The sequence below is a fragment of the Phascolarctos cinereus genome, unplaced genomic scaffold, assembly GCF_003287225.1.
Source record: "Phascolarctos cinereus isolate Bilbo 61053 unplaced genomic scaffold, phaCin_HiC Scaffold_5;HRSCAF=322, whole genome shotgun sequence".
NCBI classification, from domain to species: domain Eukaryota; kingdom Metazoa; phylum Chordata; class Mammalia; order Diprotodontia; family Phascolarctidae; genus Phascolarctos; species Phascolarctos cinereus.
In genome coordinates, this window is record NW_027555958.1 from 164,191,327 (window position 1) to 164,214,049 (window position 22,723).

The 22,723-nt window shown below is 34.8% G+C and overlaps 1 protein-coding gene across 4 annotated transcripts in view; it reads left to right on the plus strand.

Annotated features, from left to right (window-relative positions):
- Positions 1-22,723, plus strand: part of FBXL4 (F-box and leucine rich repeat protein 4) — a 139,266-nt gene that overhangs the window by 47,588 nt on the left and 68,955 nt on the right. For all 4 annotated transcript variants that reach the window (XM_020998325.2, XM_020998326.2, XM_020998327.2 and 1 more), the window contains exons 4-6: positions 6-345; positions 3,726-3,970; positions 19,657-19,870. In XM_020998325.2, coding sequence (XP_020853984.1) covers positions 6-345; positions 3,726-3,970; positions 19,657-19,870 — 799 coding nt within the window. The remainder of the gene's footprint in view (positions 1-5; positions 346-3,725; positions 3,971-19,656; positions 19,871-22,723) is intronic.

Here is a 22,723-nt window from a genome sequence, read left to right on the forward strand (position 1 = left end):
GGCAGATGGGAAATTCTTTGGTCAGAGAGACCTACAAAGGTGAATACTCCCCAGGCTCGCCAGTTTAAACCTTATATCAAACAGATAAATTTTCCTTCAAATCTTATTCGACTGGAAGTAAATAGCACTCTTCTGGACTATTACACTGAATTAGATGCAGTTGTGCTACATGGTGTGAAGGACAGACCTGTACTTAAGACTTCACTCATTGACATGAATGATCTGGATGAAGAGGATTATGAAGAGAAAGACGTCTGTGGAATGGAGGCTCTTAGTAAACAGTTCAACAGTGCTGCCCTCAGGGAGTGGACAAACAATGGCTATTTTGATAAACTACCTTATGAGGTAAGCCAAAAATATCTTAATAAAAATAGAATAGAGTATATTTCACTAATAAAAATATAAAATGCCTAAGTGTGCAAACAAATTAATAATATATAAGGTTATTGCAGAAATACTAACCCCACTTAAGAGATCATACTTTTTTCAAGTACTCTTTTATACACATGTATATTTATATTTAATTTCCTAAAATAGAGTTCTTTATGATTTACTGAAGTGAATTTCAAAAGACTTTTACTTAGCAACACATTTTAAACTATAATGTGAAGTAATTGATTTTTTAAAAAATCCATTTATACTTCTTATTGATTCGTATTAGCATTCTTAATCAATAAGCATTTGTCATTATTGATAAATTTTATTCTTAATGTATTACCAATTAGACTGAATTTGTGAAGCTTTACTGTATCTAACAGCTGTCATGGAATCTGCAATATTAGGAAACCTAGATAAAAGGGACAATATTGGACAGGGGCCAGGATAAAAAAAGTAGAGGAGGGATTTTGGCTGTTTAACTCCATTTTCTTCATTCCTCCTTGATGTGCTCTTCAGCTTTAAAGGAGTACTGATTTGCCTGTTTGCTCATTTGTTTGTTTTCCCAACTAGAGTTCTCTAGCCCTTAGGATGAGTGGGGTAAGGAAGAGTGAGTTAAGGGGATAGAAGAGGGAAAGAGGATAGGAGAGGAAGAGAAAGTGGAAAGAGACAGACAGAAAGAATACATGAGGAAAAAATAGGACTAAATTGTGCCATCAAGGACTCTAAGAAAGCAGTGTGCAATTAGACTTCATATAATTGCATCCATAAATACAGTTTGGGAGGTGATTTGAAGACTGGAGTGCATAGTCAGATGAATAGACTTTTTTTATTCTCAACCCTTCTTTCCAAAATTGAGAATTAAAAATTTTATGAACGAATTTAATGTAGTATGTTGAATTTATATTCTGTGACAACTATGTGTATGTTATTGATTTGGCTTCTGATATTTCATGTGCCTTGTTTTACTTAATAGATGAACTAAACCTTTTGTACAAATTTTTTGTACAAAATATATTTTTTATATATTTAAGGAGCAAGCTTTTAAAAGTCATTTCATTGTGAATACTTTCACTAAGTGAAGAGTAATTCCTTAAAGTAAATAATCCTATATCTAATTTGTCTTTTGTATAATTATGGATTTTTGTATTTTACCACTTTTGTTCAAAGCAAGATAACCCGAGTTATCTCTGAGTACTGAGTTACTGATATAAAATAGTAACACGTCATTTTTCCTCATTGTTTTCCTCTTACTTTTGTTATTTGATGTCTTAGATTGCATGACTTTGACACTCCATCAGATATATTGAGCATAAATCTTTTCTTCTACTGAAAGTTATTTTGAATTGAGTATGATCAGACTTTATTTTTTTTAAAGCTTCCCAAATTCCACACTTTATCTGAGAAAAGGCTTCTGCTGTAAACTTTCAAATTTAGACCAGTTAATATTAAATTTAATGAATACAGTAGTGTTGCTGCTGTATTCCACTCTTTTCAGGACTGACATGGAAGATTATGATGTGAATATCAGGAGGGCTCTCATCATAAAGCAACCTCTAGCCCACAAAATGGCATTAGTTTTTTCATTTTTAGGCAATTCATCCCATTTAATGAATGAAAAGATTACATATAAACAACTACAAAACATGTATATAGCATCTTAAAATTTGCAGAGAGATTTAGATGCGTTATTTCTTTTAATCCATACAGCTAACCTGTGAGGTAAGTACTACAGTTATGGTGACCCCTATTTTAAGGAAGGTAAGGAAACTGAGGCTCAGAGGAGTTATAGGACTGGCCCGTAATTATACATGTTGCAAATGTCAGAGCCAGGATTCCAAGCCCTGCCTCTCTTGTCTTTATGACCATTGTTCTTTCCACCACACTGGGCTACCTTCACTGATACTAATGAGAAAAAAACAAACAGACTAGGGAGGGGAATTGTATTGAATAGATGCTTTTTTATAATTAACTTTATTTGGGCATTCCTTCTGAACACACCATGTCATATATTCATTATGGTATCAAATTGTTCTTTATGATAGGATACCCATGGATAAAAAGCAGGATTCTGACAGATACCAAAGTCTGTGTTGGTAATGATTTATAGTTAGTTCTCCATAGGCTTGAAAGCTGTTATCTTTTGTTTAATCATAGGCAAAGAGTTATTTACTTTTATTTTAATGTCATAATCTTATTTGCATTTTATTTTATCTTTTCTATTTTTATTTCAGCTAGTGGTTTTTTTTTTTAGTAAATATCATGAATATTTTTCTGTATCAAGAACTGAACAAATGAAAAAATATGGATTAGGAGCACTACCAAAAATTCCTTGGGGAGTAATCTTAATGTTTACTGGTGTTACAAGTAATACAGGTTATTTATTGTTCAATCTGAAGATGTCATTCTGTCAGCCTGAACTAAGTCATTCTTTAAAAACTCAAAAGTATTTCCAGTTAAAATCAGATATAAAAATAGTTTAGACAATGTAACTATCATGACAAGGTGGTTGATAAATTTGTTCATAATGGTTCGATGATGCCTTTTGTAAAACTAATTTTGAAATGTTACCACTTTATGCATTTAGAATTTATGCATTCTAGTTTTGGTCATTGTAACATTTAAAGATAATGTGGTATTCCCTACTATGTTTTTGTGTTGCAACTTATCCTTTCCTTAAAAGCAACATAATTTTAACCTAAAATGAAAAGTTAGGGGGAATATGATATATTTATCATTTCTAAAAATGTCCAAAAATAAAGATTTTAGAACAGGGAATTTGTGATGTTTTTTACATTTAAAAAAATTGCCTCCAATTTTCTCTAGTATTAAAAAACCTCTTAATTTATTCACATAATTTTTTTCCTTTGTGTTTCCTGAAAGTTAAGTCATATTCAGTTGTTGTACTACAAACTGACTGGTGCTTAACATCCAAACGTGCTTGACTTTCAGACCATTAAATAAGATAAATGGGTAAGTTATGGGAAAGAATTGAATCATCATTCAAAACTGTACTCTTCACTGTTGTACCACTTAGAAGACATACTAGTTATTTATTGTTCATCTTGAATTTTAGTAGAAATCTTACTTTAGACACAGAGCCTAAATGTAATTTTAAAAAATAAACAGAATAGTCAGAAACAGCTGGAAATACTTTGAGTTTTAAAAACTTCTGATGCCATATTGTTGTGTTTTGATGCAAATGTTAGCTTTCTTTTTGATATTTATTCTTTTAAGTGTTTAGCTTATTAAATGTAGTTTTGATTACTTCTTAATAATTTTACATTTTGACTTTAATATTAGTTCTAGGTTTTAATCTTGATATCCGTATTTTTTTATCTTTTATGTAGCTGATCCAGTTGATTTTGACTCATCTTACACTACCTGACCTATGTAGATTAGCACAAACTTGTAAGCTACTCTACCAACATTGCTGTGATCCTCTACAGTATACTCACCTCAATTTGCAACCCTACTGGGCAAAGCTGAATGACACATCTCTGGAATACCTACAGTCTCGTTGCACACTAGTCCAATGGCTGAATTTATCTTGGACTGGAAATAGAGGCTTCATCTCTGTTTCGGGATTTGGCAGGTTAGTGTCCAAAGATGAAGAGGTTTACAGATGACTGTGGGTAGTTCTTATGATAAAGGTTCAAAATACTCAGTGCATGTTTATGAGAATGAGATAGAAATGTAGTTTGCATAGTAGTGGATTGGTTTCTGTTAGAAGTAATGTCTTGTAGCATCCTCTTCTGGATGAGCAGCTTAAAAAAACCATCTTGAACTATAATATTATTTAGTGAAATTATAGCTTTTATGAAAAATAATTTTAAGCAAAAGTCCTTTTTTCATTTTTTATGCCCAGTGAAAGTTTTTTTAAATAAAAAGCCTTTTCTCATCTCATAGTTTCAGATTATATCAATAACACATTAAAAAAAATTATTTCAAAATCAAATCTACCTCTCTAATGTGATTTGTCAGAAATGGAAAACAATTTATTACAGAACATTTTTAATTAAATCTTAATTACATGTGCAATGCATCACCCAAATTTAGAAGCTCATTTGAACTAATTATGTTGAAAAATGCAATTGCACGCTAAATAGACGACCACACTTGCAGACCTGCCCAGGTGTTTCTGCTCCCTTCTATTTAGACATTTGGTTTCCTTACTATTAAATGTCACCTGTTAGAGATTGGAAGCTTACACAATTATATATTTATTTAGGAATATAGCATTTTATCTTATGTTGTAAATTTGCGGGGGGTTTTAGTTCCTTGTTGATGACAGTTTCCAGAAAATAGTTTTCTTGTTTTTATTAAACTAAATAAATGATAACTAAAGAAAAAGCAACTCAGGAAATTTCATGAAATTTATGTTTAATGAGAGTATTTTGTCCTCTTATTTTGGAAAGCTAAAAACAAACTAGAGGTATCCCTTGATGTTCACTACACCACTATTTTTGAAAAGTTCTATGTGAAGGAAAATTTTATTAAATTTCATTAACTTACTAAAAAACCAAAAGTATGTTCTCATGGATAATTTTTTGGTGTCAAGATGTCTGAGAATCTGATAACAGTAATAATGCTTAAACTTTTTTTTTTAACAAAACATCCAAAATACTAACATTAGTGAACAGTATTTGAAAAACAAAAACAAGACAAAATCAGCCCTTGCTACATTTTTAGTTCTATAGTAAATTAGAATTAGATTCTAAATATTTTATAACTATAAGAATAAGTACAGTATGAATTCCATTTCTGCTTTATGAATTTTATACATTTATTATAATAATAAGAATAGTAATAATAACTAATATTTATAGAGAGCTTTAAGGTTTGCAAAGCACTTTACGTATGTTGTCTTGTTTGATCTTCACAACCCTGGGAGGTAGGTGGTGTTGTTATTCCTATTTTACAGATGAGGAAACTGAGGCACAGAACAGTTAAATGACTTGTACAGGGTCACATAGGTAGTGAGTCTCTGAGGTTGAATTTGAACTTGGGTCATCCTGATTCTAGGTCTGGTGCCCTATCCACTGTACAACCTGGCTGTTATGAGGAATACCTACAGTGCAAAAATAATATTTTTGGTTTCAGAAGGATATGTGCATGTTTTTATTTGTAAAAATTTGAAGCTATTCATTTATTTGACCTATATCTCTCTCTTCACTTGAACTTTTCCTGTCTTCAAGTAAGACCAGATAGACCTGGAACTAGTAATAACCAGATACATTTAGAGTGTGAAGAATTAAGACAAACTAAGAATGATGGGGGCTACTAACAACCAGAAACAAACATAAGATGTTAAGTTTCCTGAGGGCAGGGACCTCACATCACTCATAGCAGCTAACAGCAGCTGCCATGTAGAAGGAAACTAGTCATTTAGTCACAAAGCATTTACTTAGTGCCACCGTGCTAAACACTGTGTTATGTATTGGGGATGAGGAGAGAGAATAAAATAATCCTCAGCATCTGACATAGATCCTGGTACATAGTAAGTGTTAAATAAATGCTTTTCCATTTCATTCTAACTACAAGGTAGTTAAAGGCAAGGAATCAGGAAGGAAGGGTATTTGCAGTAGAGGGGTAGGGATGAGAATCAAAAAGGCTTTGTTTAGAAGGTGAGGTTTAAGCTGCATCTTGAAGGAAGAGAGGAATTTTTTTCCCTAGAGGTTAGGAGAAAGTGCATTCCAGTCAAGGGAAATGGATGGCCAGTGCAAAAACCAGAACTAGAAGATGGAGAGTTGTATGTGAAGAAGAGAAAGAAGGCAAATTTGTCAGCTCTATAGCATGCAGGGAGGAGAACAATATGTGATAATGCTGGAAAGATGGGTTGGGTCTATGTTATAAAGGAGTTTAAAAGCCAAACAGAAGTTTCTCTTTTATTCTAGAGGCAGTAGAGATCCACTGGAATTGAACAGAGGAGTTGGTCAAATCTTAAGGATAGTCACTTTGGTAGCTCTGTGTGTGTGTGTGTGTGTGTGTGTGTGTGTGTGTGTGTGTGTGAGAGAGAGAGAGAGAGAGAGAGAGAGAGAGAGAGAGAGAGAGAGAGAGAGAGAGTTCAAAGAGAGTTCAATTTAGAGGCCATTAATAGTATACACAAAAGGTCATGAGGGTCTCAAATAGGGTTGTAGCTGTATGAATAGAGAGAAGGGAACACATCCAAGAGATGTTATAGAAATAGAAATGACAAGATTTGGTAACTAATTGAATGTGTGAGGTGAGTAAGAATGAGAAGTCAAGGATAACATTTAAGTGAAAAACTTGAAAGAGTGGAAGAATAGTGGTACCTTCAACAGAAATAAGGGAACTTTGGAAGAAGGATGGAGTCACAAGGAAAGATCTTTATCTGCTGCAATGAGCTTTACATATCTCCAGAACATCCAGTTTAAAATACCCAATAACAGGCAGTTAGTGACTAGGACTAAAACTTAGGGAGAGACTGGTTATATTGATTTATGATTCATTTGTATATAGATGACAGTTAAATCCTTGAAGCTCACCAAGAGAAGTTTAAAGAAAAAAGAAGAGGGAACAGCATAGATCATTGGAAAATATCCAAAGTTAGGTGGCTTGATGTCGTTGATCAGCAAGTGAAGGAAACTAAAAAGGAATAGGACACCCTCATAGGAGAATGAAGACAGAGTAATGTCATGAAAAGTCAGAGAAGAACTTTCAAGTTCACGAAGTCATAGCCATCTCCAGTCACTCACAGAAGTAACAGGTGTATATACTTATTGGCCACATCATGGCAGCTTGAGGTCTCTCTCCCCATGAAGGACTTAGTCCTCACCTCCTTAGTTGAACATTCCAGGGAGAGAAAAAGCAGACAAAAGGACAAAAGGATTTGGCTGACTAGTAATTCTGGTATGCACCCCAATTCTGTTTTCATAGCCAATGACAGAGGCTCTTCTTCACCATGTAGTTACTGTACTATAGACAGTTACAGAACGTGCATACCCCAAAGTCCATATAGATATTGTATTAATTGAGCATTCTGCACATGATATAAGGGCTGGGCTCATTGGCCAGTCCTCCATTTTTTTCCTTATTTATATAACTAATTCTAGTACATAAGAAATAGGAAGGAAACAGCAATTTGCTTTTCTAAATTTTAGATTATTGTTTTATGGATAGAGTTCCTCTTTGCAAGATTAGAGCTTCATTTTTTTTTAAACTAGAAATTTAGTCTCTGTTGTCAGTTCACTCAAGTTAGTTGCTTGAGTTTGTTTAAAGAATAACAAAAATACAAATTGAACATAAGTACTTTATATTTAACTATGGTATTTTAGTCAGTGAGCCATTTGATCTTTTAAAAATGTTTTATTGATGCTTTTAAAAAACTTTACTGTCATTTTCTATCCCCCTAGAATAGCATCCTTTCTTGTAACAAAGAAGTACAAAGCAAAGTGGCACACTGACCAAAGACATTCAATCTTAATATCATCCCTTTAATCTTTATTATTTATATTAAGTGAATATTTATTCAGGGGAGGAAGGGAGTAGTATTTTTTCAAGGGAGGGGCATTAAAAGTTTTTCTAACTGATTGCTGTTGGCCCCTTTACTTTGACTACTGAATTGATAGTCATTATGATTTGTAGGCAGCATTCCCAGAATAAACAATAAATATTCATAACTTGATTATTAATGAATAATCTATGAATAAGTATGGTCTATTTATGCTCATTACTGTGAACAAGATTTATTTATAATAATTTTAAGAAAAAAGTAGATTTTTTTCCAAAGTAGAGATGTGTTAAATGATCAGTTTTCTGGAGAGTTTTTGGGAAAAGATTGATGTAGCTCCTTCTTGTTGCTGATAATTCTTACATAGATACACAACTGTATCTCTGTAAGTTGAAATGATTTAGCATGATTTTTCTTACGAGTTCTTAGGAAATTGTATCCCTAAAGTATTCAGTAAGTAAATTTAGGTGAAGACACTAGTACTTAAAAACTTTGATCAGAATAGGTAACTCTGTCCTTTCTGTATGTGCAGATCTGTAAATTAATAGCTAAAATATTGCCTGCATTAATCATTCTTTATGCAACTTCTTATTAAAATAAAATTTATTATAATTTTCCAGTTCTTCTTAAGTCACAGGAATCTAAATCCTTTTAGATTCTTAGATCGCTAGATATTTCTACATCAGTCTATGTATTTTGAAACATAACTGTATTCAGCTCCAAGATTTGCTCTTTTCTATTTTTAAACACTCTGTAATTTGACTAAAACCAATTACTGATATTTCATTTAGGTAACAAGTATTTATTAAGCACTAACTATATACCGGGCACTGTGCTAAGTACTAGAAATACAAAGAAAGGCAGAAGCTGTTTCTTCACTCACAGAATTCACATGTTACTGGAGAAAATAACATGCAAATAGCTCTATATACATAATATATAGAATAACTGGAAATTAATTCTGAAGGAAAGACATGAGCAGTGGGGGGATTGAGGATGGGTTGGAGGAGTAGGAAAGTCTTTCTGCTGAACATGGGATTTGAGCTGTCTAGAAGTAAAGAAAAGCAGGATACAGAGTTGAGGCAGGAAAGCATTCTGTTTCTTCTGCATTATATTGCTTCATTTTTTTTTACTTGTGTTTCAGTATATTCTCAATCTTATCTTATAGCCTTGTTTTTGCCTCAATCTCTATAATTCATTACCTTGTTCTATATGGAATTTTCCAAAAGTCCTAGCACATGTCACTTTCCTCAGAAAACTGCAGTGGTTCCCTATTGCCTTAAGGACAAAATGCAAACTTCTCTGACATTTTAAAGTCCTTCACAAATGGCCACCACCAAGACTTAGGCATCAAGCATTAATCCCCTTTATCCACCCTATGGTCCTGCTAAACTGACCATACAACATTCTGTCTTCTTTCTCCATGCTTTTGAAGTAGCTCTGCCGTGTCTCCCCATACCTATAATGTATCTCCTCCATGCCTCTCCCACTTGGAACCCCTAGCTTCCTCTAAAGTTCAACTGATCTGCCACCTAGAAGTATTAGTGCCTTTCCCTTCCCCAAATTTGATCTTAATATAATAGAACCTTCTACTAATTTTGTGTCTACTTTTTTATGTGTTTATTTGTGTTTATTAATGTGTACATTGGGTTTTCCCCAACAGCATATGTGCCCCTGAGTACTGAGACTTTCTCATTTTTGTCTTTTTATTCCCAGGGCCTAGGACAGTGCTTGGCCCATACTAGATATTTAATACATGTTATTGATTAATAGATTGTATAGATGGCATAAATAGCTTCTTTCTACTATACTATCACAGGGTACACCTGGGTGTTCAAAAAGTCTTAGTACAGTTTTATGCACTGATTTTTAATAGTGTAAAACTGCACTAAGACTTTTGGGGCACCTTGTATGTAGTTAAGTATTTGATGACTACTTTTAAATAATCCTTATTCATAATTTCTTTTATCTGGAATAGATATTATATCAAATAAAATTACAGGTTATTTAGAATAACAATGAGTTTAAGCTTTTTCAAGATCCTTTGCAGTATAAGTAACGTAAACACACAGTCAGGAGTCAGGAGGCCCAAGACTTTCACCTGATGCTACTACTGCCTTCTTAGTAAAGAAGGATGCTCTGAGGATTAGTGCCTAATGCTGGAATGAGTAAACTGATATTAAATTGTTCACTCATGTGTTGTTAATTATTTCAGGGTACAAAATATCATTTAGAAAATTACTTCTTTCTCTGTACTATATATTACTGTGGAAAAATTAATTCATCTCATAAGGATAAGCAATTTATTTCTACATTATAGACTTGTTTACTTGATAGCGTGAAACAGTTTTGGATTCCTTACTTGAAGACAAGTCTGTTCAAAATACCATCATCATCATCATCATCAATAATTATTTATGAGAATTTGCTAAGTATATCACATTCTCTTGGTGTTGCAACAGACATAGATGGGAGACAGATAATGGAAAAACTAAAAGCTTACATAAAACTAGTTATTTCAGGGTGACAAGCTAACTATGACAAGTTAGCTATTTCAAAGCTAAAAAGTAGTTTGTTCAAGGTGCACAAATGACTGGCTAGTATAAAAGTACTTGTTATATGTTAATGAATGGCGATAGAAATAGTAGTTGGCTCAAGGTAAGTCTCCAGATCGTTCTGCCTTCTTGGAAGATATATGCTTTGTTAAATGAAATTAAAAAGAAAATAATGTAGATAGGTACTAAGGAAAGAAGAGAAATATAATATGATGGTTCATTTCACCTGTCTATAGTGTCTATAACTCTTTTGTTCAGTAGAGAAATCAGAGTAAATAGGGAAGAGAAGCAAGGCAAAAATCATCATTTTTAATGTTTCTGTATCTCATTTTTAAAAATATTGTATTTATTTATTTTTAGTTTTCAACATTCACTTCCATAAGATTTTGAGTTTTAAATTTTCTCCCCCTCCCCAATATGGCATGCAATCTGAGATAGGCTCCACTTCTACATTCATATTAAACATATTTTCACATTAGTTATGAAGTAAAGAAGAATTAGAACTAATGGAAGGAACCACAAGAAAGAAGAAACAAAACAAAACAACAAAAGAAAAGGAGAGCAAATAGTATGCTTCCATCTGCATTCAAACTCCATAGTTCTTTCTTTGGATGTGGATAGCATTTTCCATCGTGAGGCCTTTGGAGAGCTTTTAGATCCTTGTATTGCTGGGAAGGGTTAAGTCTCTTAATATTAGTCATCACACAGCATGGATGTTACTGTGTACAATGTTCTCCTAGTTCTGCTCGCTTCACTCAGCATCAGTCCATACAAGTCTTTCCCGGTTTTTCTGAAGTCTGCCTGCTCATCATTTCTTATAGCACAGTAGTATTCCATTACATTCATATACCACAACTTGTTGAGCCATTCCCCAATTGATGCACATCCCTTCAATTTCCAATTCTTTGCCCCCACAAAAAGAGCTACTATAAATATTTTTGTACATGTGGGTCTTTTTTTCCATTTTTATGATCTCTTTGGGATACAGACCTAGAAGTGATGTTGCTGGATCAAAGGGTATACACAGTTTTATAGCCCTTTGGGCATAATTCCAAATTGCTTTCCAAAATGGTTAGATCAGTTCACAACTCCATCCCCAAAGCATTAGTGTTCCAGTTGTCCCACATCTTCTCCAACATTTATCATTTTCCTGTTTTGTCATGTTAGCCAATCTGATAGGGGTGATGTGGTACCTCAGAGTTGTTTTGATTTGCATTTCTCTAATCAAGAGTGATTAAGAGCATTTTTTCTGCATCTCTTATTTCTTTAAATTACCATGAAAGTTTTCCATTGTCCATTTGGATTTCAGGTGCTTAATTTGATGTTAGTCTATAAATTCTTTTTTACTGTCATTGCAGAGGAAAACATAGTGCCTAGGAATTCTGGACAGTGAAATGTAAAACAAATTACCATGAAGCATAATGGAAGCACTTGAAAGTTGGAATCATTGGAGACCTGATTCTGAAATAATTGATTTACTTTACAGGGTATCATTTTCCATATAAATCCCTAAACAAAAGGTTTAGAAAAAATAGAACGTTTTATTATGTGGGTCAGATATAAAGGTAGGATTAAGAAAATTGCTTTTTTCCTCTTTCTTTTTTTGGGGGGAGGGACAGCTGGGTGGCGCAGTGGATAGAACACCGGTCCTGGAGTCAGGAGAACCTGAATTCAAATCCAGCCTTAGACACTCAACACTCACAAGCTGTGTGACTCTGGGCAAGTCACTGCCTCACAAAAAAAAAGTATAAACTTTTCATAACCTGTTTCTAACTTGCAAATGTGCAAATAATTTGGAAATTCTCACTGTTCCACAGTGATCATGGTTGGAAGAGTAGAGAAAATATTATAATTTTTCACAGAATTTTAGTGCTAGAGCTGGATAGAGTCTCAAAAGTCATCTAGACTAATTCCCTCATTTTACAAATGAGTAAACTGAGGCTGAGGGAAAGTTAGTGACTTGAATAATACTATTTATACAAATAGTAAGTATCAGAGATGGGATTCAGATGACCCTCTGACTCTACAGGCATGGCACTTTCCACAGTATTGCATTGATCTGACCCTGATTGAACAGAGGCCTCATTACTAAATAGAAATGTCAGTCTACTACAGTTAACCATCTGATAAGAGAAAAGTGCAAGATTGGTTATTGGTCTGCCATTTAGTAGTAGTGACTGGGGAAGAGGGAAAACTCGGGTAGGGAGGTAGGGGGCTTCATGGATAGTCCCAATAATTGAAATAATAGGTTTCCCAAGGGAAAAAATGGTCAACCCTTCCCCTGGAGCCATCCCTGATAACAAAGAATAAAAAAAGAGGAAGAAAAGCAGTTTGACAACACAAATCAACATATCAGCTAAGTTAGACAGTTTGTGCATATTCCACACCTATATCCTCCCACCTTTATAAAGAAGGGATGTGTATCTCTCTTATGGCTCAACTTGGTCATAATAATTATAGTGTTCAATTTTAATTTTTTGTTTACATTTTAGTTTTTTTCCTTATTTTTTTTCTGGTTCTGCTTACTTAAAATATATTAATTCATATAAATCTTCCCAGTTTTTTCTAAATGCTTTTGTTCATCATTTGTTATGGTGTAATAATAGTTCACCATGTTCATATGCCACAATGTGTTTAGCCATTCCCCTGTCTGTGACTTATGTTTCGTCTCTAGTTCCTTCCTATTACAAGAAGTGTTTCTATAAATTTTGGTATAGGATAGGACCCTCCTTTCTATCTTTGATCTCCTTGGGACATATGCCTAGGTTAAAGGGTATTTTGGTTACTTTCTAACCCATATAATTATCTAGTCTCTTTTCTCTGTAAAATTTCTAAGATATTCATTCTAGGCTCTCCCCTGAAGGGCATTTCTGCCACTTTCTCATAGAACTTGCTCCAAAGATTCCCCTTTTCCATAGTGTCTCCCAGAACAATGCCAATTCCCATATAAGAGAGGACATTGCCCCAAGGCAGACCATTCTCTCACCTTGTCCCTGATTATGTATCCAACCACTGACCTATACCCTCCAGCTCAATATCTTCTTTTCCCTATTCGCCTCAAAATCCTACTGTCCAAGTTGCCAGTTGCCCCTAGGAGTTCCAACTCTGTCCTAAGGTAGGGTGAGTGATCTTTTCATGCACCAGATCCCCAAGACCATACCCAGCACAAGGTCTGAATCTATCTGCCTTTGTAGAAGGTCTCTCCTTACCTATATGAGCATTCATCAATGGAACCTCCTCCTGCTACCAAAGCAAAGCCTTCTCCCCCTCACTCCCATCCCACTTTTCAATCCCTCCTTCCCTTCTCATTCTTACTTACTTCCCTGTAGGCTCTTCTCTTCCTGAAATCACAAGGGCCATATTTCCCTCACGGTTAGCCCTCAGTTTGACCCAGGCACATCATACATTTCCCTCTATCACCCTGCTTTACTGCTCCCTTTCATGCACCCTCCTATTTCATAATGTAGTTCCTCAAAAAATATCAATTGACCTGTAGGCAGATTGCCACCAGGTTCTATCTATAGTGTCCCAAGCCCATCTCTTCATTGTTACTGCCTCCTGATTTCTGCATTCATCTCAGTTTCCATGTATATATGAGGAAGTTTCTTACTGGTCTCTGCTGTCATTCCCTTGCTGTTGCTGTCCTTGGCTGCTGCATTTATTAATTCCTCCTGCATTTCTGTTGTTTGGGGAGGTCGAGAAGCATACAACCTCTTCAAGTATGGTTTTCTTCCTAAGAATGTTTCAAATGCCTCTTTCTTATAGACATTTATCTTTTTCATTTATAGTTAAGCTCAGATTTGCAAGGTAGGTCACCCTGGGTTCCATTACTCTTTGGGACACAGTATTCCATTCCCTTCTGCATTTTCCAATTGGTGCAGAAGAATCTTGTGTTATTCAAATTTCCTTTGAATTGAAGATCTTTCTCCTGGTCACTTGCTGAACTTGTTTTTGAATTGAACTATTAAATTTAACCACACTGTGCCTTAGAGTTTGCAGTCTTAGGCATTTTTCTGGAGGCGATCTTTGACTTCTTTCAGTTGGCGTTCTGTTTTCTGTATTCAGAAGTTCCAGGCAAGTTCTCTTGTATTATGTTCAGAAGTTCACCAGTTCTCTTGTATTATGATGTTATGCCTTTTGTTTTGTCATATTCTTCTGGGATACCTGTGATCCATACATTGTATACATCCTATCTTTAACATCAGTATGTTTTACTTGGATACTGAGTATATTTTCTTTTGATGCTTTTGTTTTTTGCTTTTCTTCTTCTAGATTGTCCTTCACTTCTGTGTGTTTGCATTCTCATTCTATTGTTCTCTCTCTTTTTCTGGAGGAGTGAGATTTGTCATTGTAGATTAAAATTTTTCTAGTCTGCCCTGCTCATTATTTTGTTGTGCTGGCTATAGATTCTGGTCTCATGATTCTCATTTCTCTTCTAAACCACTCAAGAACAGCATGTTGTGGTTCCATGTTCTCAAATTCCAGAGTCCTTTGTCTCATTAAGTGTTGGATCAATTTCATATATTTATTCATAGATGCCTGAACTCATTTACTAGCTCTGGAGGCCATATTTCTTTCTGCTATTACAGTCTTTCCTATTGATTTATCTACTTATATTCAAGATCTTTGTGTTTTCTTCTTCTTGGGATCTTTGGTAATTTCAATCCTCCCCACTCCTTCCTTAATTTTCTCCTGTTGCTCACTTTCTGACTGTCTCCCCTCTGATGACGGTTTTCTTGGAGGCTAAATCTCGAAGTGTCTCAGCCTTCTCCCACTCTGGACAATTCATAATTTACCAGCCTAAGTCTCTGTCTCAAGTGACTTTTGGAAGGACAGAACTGGATCCAGCTGGGTGCTAAGCTCTTTCCCTCAGGCTTAGTAGAGTATCCCATAACCTTTCCCTCCCCACTATGATCCTGTCCTAGTCTCCTGTCTCATTCCCTCTATTCCTCAGTTCTCTAGCTGAGCACCAGTAGTTCAGAGAGCTACTATATTGATGTTACAGAGTTGGTTTCTGTAGTTTGAGTCTTCAAGGCTCTGAGAGGATATGAGTATGAGGAGTGAGGTTGAACTCTATTTCAAGCTGAGGCATATGTCCTACCCCTTTTTATCTGTTTCTCAGTTCACCTGCATAGAGCTTTTGCAGCACAGAACATTACTGTAATGGCACTGTCTTTTGTGGTCCCAGCAAATTTCTGTACCCTGGAACCTGGATCTCCTTGATTTTGGAAGAAGAAAGGGAACTGGGGTGTGTGGTTGGGTTTTGTTGTAAGCCCATGTGTCAGGTTCTTGGGTCAGCTAGTATAGCTTTGAAGCTCATGGGAAGGGGTTGTTGAGTGAGCTCAGGGTCAGTGTGAGTTCATTGATTTGGATTTTTTAAAACTTCTTTTGGATTCCAGGTGTCTTAGATCATGGAGATAGCTTTGGTACATAATTTCTATTTTGAAGAGATTTGAAAGGTAGAAGAGATTAGAGAAAATGACTAGTCTCCACCTTGTTGGTCACATGACCTGGAAGTCTTGATCATTTGTTAAGCATAATTCCAAATTCTTCCCAGAATGCCAATTCACAGCTCCAACAACAATACATCAGTATGCCTGTCTTTCCACAGCCCATCCAACATTGTCTAGTTCCATTTTTTTTTATCTTTACTAACTTTCTGAGCGTGAAGTGAAACCTCAAAATTGTTTGATTTGCACTTCTCTTATTGGTGATTTGAAGGTATTTTTCATATGATTGTTTAGTAATTTGAAATTCTGTTGTTTGTTTACATTTTCTGACTTCTTTTTAACTGGAGAATGGCCTTAGTTTACATTTTAATGAATGAACTTTGCTTAGTCATAATATATAGCACAAGGGTTTATGTTTCCATTTCACTTGCTCCAAATGAGTTTACACCCTATATCTCCAATATGGCACTGTTAGATTATTAACAAAGAATGTTTGATATTCTACTTGTACTTGAAAGGCAGTATGAGATAATGAACATATGGAGAACTGACCTAGAAGCCAGGAAGACATGGGTTCAAATCCAGCCTCTGATACTTACTGGCTATGTCACCCTGAGTACATCCCTTCACCTTGAAGTGCTCTAGGCAGCTAAGACTAAAACTACAGAGAAAGTGGTGACCTGCATTGGCAGAAATTGTTTCCTTACTTTACCAGTGAAAATTACAAGTTCAGTCCCTGGCCCTGTTTTACTTAAATGCAAGCAGCCAGTTTCAGTAGATAGAAATATCTGATTGTGAATATTGATTTCAACTTCATTCATGGCTGATTTCTAAATCATACCCTTTCTCTCCTGCAGATTTTTTTTTAAGAAAGTGGCATATTAAAGTTAATATGTATAGTCATTTTAAAATAATATAGAAAATAAGTTATGAATTATATTTTATTGTATCAATTGACACTCCTTTAGAAATATCTCAAGTAATAGAATTAATTACTTCAGGCATAGGATAGAAGGAGATATTTTTTGTCCAAATAACATTCAGTTTTGGAGAATAGTTGATTTGGCATTTACTTCTGATCTCTGAAATAGCATATTAATAAGAACAGTTTCACCATACTAAAAGTGAACAACACAGTACATAAATTTGAGAAACTCCCTTTCAGCTCTACAATTCTATGATTTTTAGTCTAATAAAATGCTCGTTTATGCAGTTATTAACTTTAAAATGTGCTGTACTGTTTATTTTGAAGATTCATACCCCTCCCTACTAAAAAAAATATCAAGACCAGATTAAATTGACTATTAGGGATCATGGTTGGCTCATCTGTCTTCGAAAAGTTTTTGAGTCACAGCTAAGAATACTTAGCCTACTCAGTGTCTTTGTAAACTTCTGAAACTCGAGTTTTATTTATATTGTTTAAGCTTGGGAGAAATACAAAAGGCCATTGGGAACCAAAGAGGGTATGAAAAAAAGGTTTTTGAAAAACATTCAGAAGCCACAACATCCTAAATTCATCACTGCAAAGCATAACTTTTGCTAATTAATGTCCAATCAATAAGGTAAGTTAGGTTGGGAGAACTTCAAAGAACTTGGTGTGAAACAGAAAAATTGTCCCATTTCACATTTCTCAATGTGAAATTTAGGTCATAATACCTAATAATAAAAGTTAGTGTTTGATTATTAATATACTTCAATAACTTAGTATAACAAATGTTCTAAGGCTGAACCTCATTGTGAGTCTTCAAAATTCTTGACAAGGACTAAAGGTGAAAATTTATTCAAATTAATGAAACTGAAAAAAAAATTCTTTGTTAATAATCTAATAGAGCCATATTGAAGATATAGGGAGTAAACTCACTAGGAGCAAGTGAAATGAAAACAAAAACCATTGTGCTATATACAATATTGCTGAGCAAAGTTCAATCATTAAGCTCTAGTTTTTATAGCTTGCTGAAATCAAGGTCCTTCATCTCATGCCAAGAATACTTGGGCAGACAGCAAGCCATTTAAAACTAAAGCTGGGTGAGGAAGAGGAGGAATGGCATTCTCTCAGTTACTTTTGGTTCCTCTTTTCCATTGTTTCCAGTTAAGTTTGCTTTGATAACCTACTTTTAAGTTGATCTCTTGTGCAAATCACCAGCTTGTGCATATCTACAATGTTAGTTATCCTACATATAAGAGAACAGAAGCTGAGAGTTAAGATGGCCTGCCTGTCATGCTTACTCACAGTGGCAGAGCTGTATCCACGACCTAGGTCTTCTCGTTTCCATTTTTATTTTTATTCCATTTCACCAATGTGATTTTGAAAAAAAAAAAATCAGATTCTGTTTTTCATATGCTAATTATAAAACAGTTGAAAAGAATTGTTCTGAGAGACAATTTTAAAAATTGCTCATTTGTTTCTCCTCGTTAAAACTTGAATTGAAACTCACCTTTATCAAAACATGGAATTATATCGATGTTATTTGTAGTTTTTTGCTGGAGTACCTATAAGTGAAATCAGAAATGGGCCTTGGCTATAGTGGGAAACTATGCCACAGAAGTTCTGTCAACCTCTTCTTCATTGTGAATGAGGCACTGAAGAAATTGTAAGGTGTTTCAGGATGCAGTGTTTCAGCACTAGAGAATTATCTCGGACACTAAGAGGTAGTGGGCCTTGCCCAGGGTCCCATAGCCAGTCACAAGACATGAACTCAGCTCTACATGACTCTAAAGCCATTTCTTTCTCTGTTACCACATGCTGTCTCTCAGCAGGCCAATGCTAGCTAGTCATTATTGTTTCTTTTTAATTTGGTGTAACAGTTAATCTCGTGCCCTATATTCAGGGTCTCTGATTAGTTAGAGACATGTATTTAAATCAGCTGGCTAGTCTTCTTTCCAGAACATATAAAAGCAATGCTGGTAGATAGCAGAAAACTTGATGTGGTAACTTGGCGTATTGTTTAAAACAATAGGTTTGCTCTGTGGAAAGGATTCCTTTTGGCTTGGAATTCTCTTAGGTTCCAAAGTCACTTCTAGAACTTCAGGGTAGGCTAGTAGCTATCTGGTATAAGTAGAAATTCTCATTTTCCATCTGCATCTAATTTTGAAATTGTGATTACTGTGCTTATATGGATCTCACCACAACCCTTTGTTGACCTATAGGTTGGATTATTTCAATATGCAATATGAGAAGCTTCTGTACAAGAACACATAGTCATTTCAGTAGATACAAAATACAGTGGCTTAGCAGCTAATAATACCAGCTTCAGGGAATACTTTACAACTGTCTACTTCAGCCAACCCAGAAGTTTATGAAGGTAGAAATAAGGCAGGTAGTAAAGTTTTTCTTATTTGATTTGTGGTAGTTTAATTTAGTACTGTTTTTGTGTGGTATTTATTATGTGACATCCATGATTGAGTGGGCACTGTTGTGAAAACATCTCTTCCAAGTTTCCAGAAAATCTGGAAAGGAAAGAAATTTATCTAGCTAGGTTGTGCCTACCAGCTAAAATGTGAATATCACATAAGTAGGAGAAAAAGTGTCCTTTGCTCTGTTAATTTCCTGCTGTGTGTTCACTGAGTTTTTCCAGTGAAGTGTAGCCACTTAATTTATTTTCTCAGGTTAATTTATTTTAGTCTAACCACGCATATTTTTAGTATGCAGATGAATATAAGAGAATTTAAGTGTTCCACGTTATAAATTTGCCATAATAGAAATGCATACTTGTAACAGCATCTGTTTAGAATTGACAGTATTCCAAAGCCCTGAAAAAATTGAATTAATTTCTTCAATTCACATGAAAAATATTTTTCACAGGTTCCTGAAAATTTGTGGATCTGAATTAGTACGCCTTGAATTGGCTTGTGGCCACTTCCTCAATGAAACTTGTTTGGAGATTATTTCTGAAATGTGTCCAAATCTTCAGGAATTAAATCTCTCCTCCTGTGATAAGTTGCCACCCCAGGCTTTCAACCACATTGCCAAATTGTGTGGCCTTAAGCGACTTGTTCTTTATCGAACAAAAGTAGAGGTAAGAATTACTCATTTACTTTTGTCACCTTCCATGACCAAATTATAAGCTTATCTTAACTAATGTTAGTTGGTTCCATGACAGCATGATGTTAGATGAAACATTGGTTTAGGAGATAGTTCCATAGTAGTAATGTTATAAATGAGAGATGTATTCTTGAGGTAGGGTTTGGTAGATGCCCAGATGGAGCTGGTATGGCAGCCGTAATAATAGAGGGAAAGGGATGGGACAGGACCTAGGCCTAAGCCTAGTGGATCAAGAAGCACTCTGATCCTGGTTGATGTTAGTGGAAGCCATAACCCTAGGCAGAGGGATATGCCTAGGGAAGGTACAGTCCTAAATAAAATGGAGCCATGCTGGGGAAGGATGTTTAGTGAGTTTCAGGTATGAGAGTAGATAAAATACAAAGGAATTAGGATTAATTAGGGTGGGGTAGGGTGGAGAGCCGAGTGGTGGGATGGGGAAAGAGAGTATTAGCTTGATGTCTGGTGATTAAATTAACAGCAAAATTTTCAATAGCAGAAGGTTATAGTGTTAAGGTGGAGAGTTGGTTATAATGTATTAATGACATTACAAAATTTCTTTGGTTTGAGCATCTGCATGTGGCACAGGCAACATGTAATTAGTTGACCACTTATACTGTTAACATGGTTTTCATTTTAAGAATTTTAAACAAATTAAAATTTCTTGTGCTCTAAATATTATAAAAGTTAGTAGTGATCTTGTTGTATTTGCATCCTGCATCTTGTGGTATAAGAATGAGAGGGTATAGGGTGATGAAATGGACCATTGACTTGGGGGAAAGAGAGTAAGTGCTCTTGAAAGAAACACAATTTTAATTTTTTTTGTATTTAAAAAAAAGTTTGAACTTAATAAATAGCAACTAAAATGAGTATTTCTCTATAGACAGTAAAGCATAAAGAGAGGATTGTACATGAAAATGAATATTATGTACAGCTTGCTTTTCTTTTAAAATATATAATAAATTCAACATGTAACTTTCAAAGCTGTCCTTCCTTCTGGCCTTCCTTCTGTTCTCTTCTATGCATTTCAAAACATGTCTCAATGACTCACTTTTCTTCTTTTATTTTTCTTTCTCTTTTTGGGCAACCCCCTCCCAAGCTACTCTCTTCTTTCCCAGAAAAGAGAAAAACAAAACCTTGTAACAAATATGCATAGTCAGGCCACAAATTCCCATATTGGTCATGTCTGATTTTGCATCTTGAGTCTTTCTTTCTCTCTCTGTCAGGAGGTAGGCAGCATGTTTTCTCATCAGTCTCTGGAATTATGGTTGGTCATTGCAGATCAGAGTTCTTAAATCCTTCAAAGCTGTTTGTCTTTATTGATACCACCGTTGGATAAATTCTTCTCTTTGATCCACCCACTTCATTCTGTATCAATTCATACAAGTTTTTCCAGGTTTTTTTGAAGTTATCCCTTTTATAATTTCTTAGGGCACAATATTTCATTGCATTCATATACCATAATTTATTTATCTATTCCCTAATTCATGAATACAACCTTATCTTCTAGTTCTCCACTATAAAAAAAGAGCCACTACAAATATTTTTGTACATATATATCATTTTCTTCATTCTTTGATCTCTTTGGAGCATAGGTCTAACAATGATATTGCTTGGGTCAAAGGGTATGTACAGTTTAATGACTTTTGGGCATAGTTTTAAATTCTTTTCAGCATTGTTGGACCAGTTCACAGATCCACCAATAATAGTGCATTAGTGTACTTGTTTTCCCACAGGTCTTCCAACAATTTATCATTTTCTTTTTTTTTGGGGGGGGAGGTCATCTTTGCCAATCTGAGTGATAAAATGAAACCTCAAAGTTGCTTTAATTTGCATTTCTCTAATTTTTAGCGATTTGGGACATTTTTATATATGTTTATTGATAGCCTTGATTTTTTTCATTTGAAAATTGCCTATTATACCTTACTATATTTATATATTGGAAAATGACCCTTATAAATTTAAATCAGTTCCTTATATATCTTGGTTTTGAGGTGTTTTCACAGAGAGAATTTCTGCAAAGAATTTTTTTTTTTGCAGTTAACGATTTTCCTTCCAATTTTAACTGCATTGATTTTGTTTCTTCTAACAACAACAACAACAATAACAACACAACTTGGAAATTGTCATTATCCAGGACTGGTCTTTGAGGAATTGTGTGTGCCACCATAATTTAAGGAGCGTCAGTTTTTTTCTCAAAAAAATTATACATACATACATTACTATGTTCTGTGACCATTGTGTTCAAGGTAATAAAGTAATAGGAATACACAGATGAAAAATTAAATAACCCTTTCCCTTTAGGAGCTTATATTGTACTGCAAAGTATAGGCAGTGTACAGTATGAACACAGGTAAGTTGTTGAGCTTAAGATGTCAATAGAATATCCAAGGTGAGCTGTTCAGCAGGCAGTTAGAGATGACTGGAGTTTAGGAGAGCAATCAAGGCACATTATAATATATTATGATTGGGAACTTTAGCTGTCCAGACATTTACTAGATCTTTTTCTCTGACTAAAGGAGAGCAGCTGATAATATCTTACATTGATGAAATATTTCATCCTTCAAAAATACAAAGAACCAAAGGGGCAACTTGTATTCTGGACCTGACTTTCACCTGCAAGAAATAACCAGTTGTTGGGAATGGAAATGCTGAGAACCTTGTCAGGGAAATGACCATTTCAATTTAGAATTTGAGATAGAGTAGAGTAAAGCCAGGCACAGTCTGGCTTGCACCCTACATGTTTGGGAGAGCTGACTTCAGAAAATTCAAAGAAAGCGTAGTGGAATCCTGTAACCTAAAATGTTACAGTATAAAGTTAACCCATGAA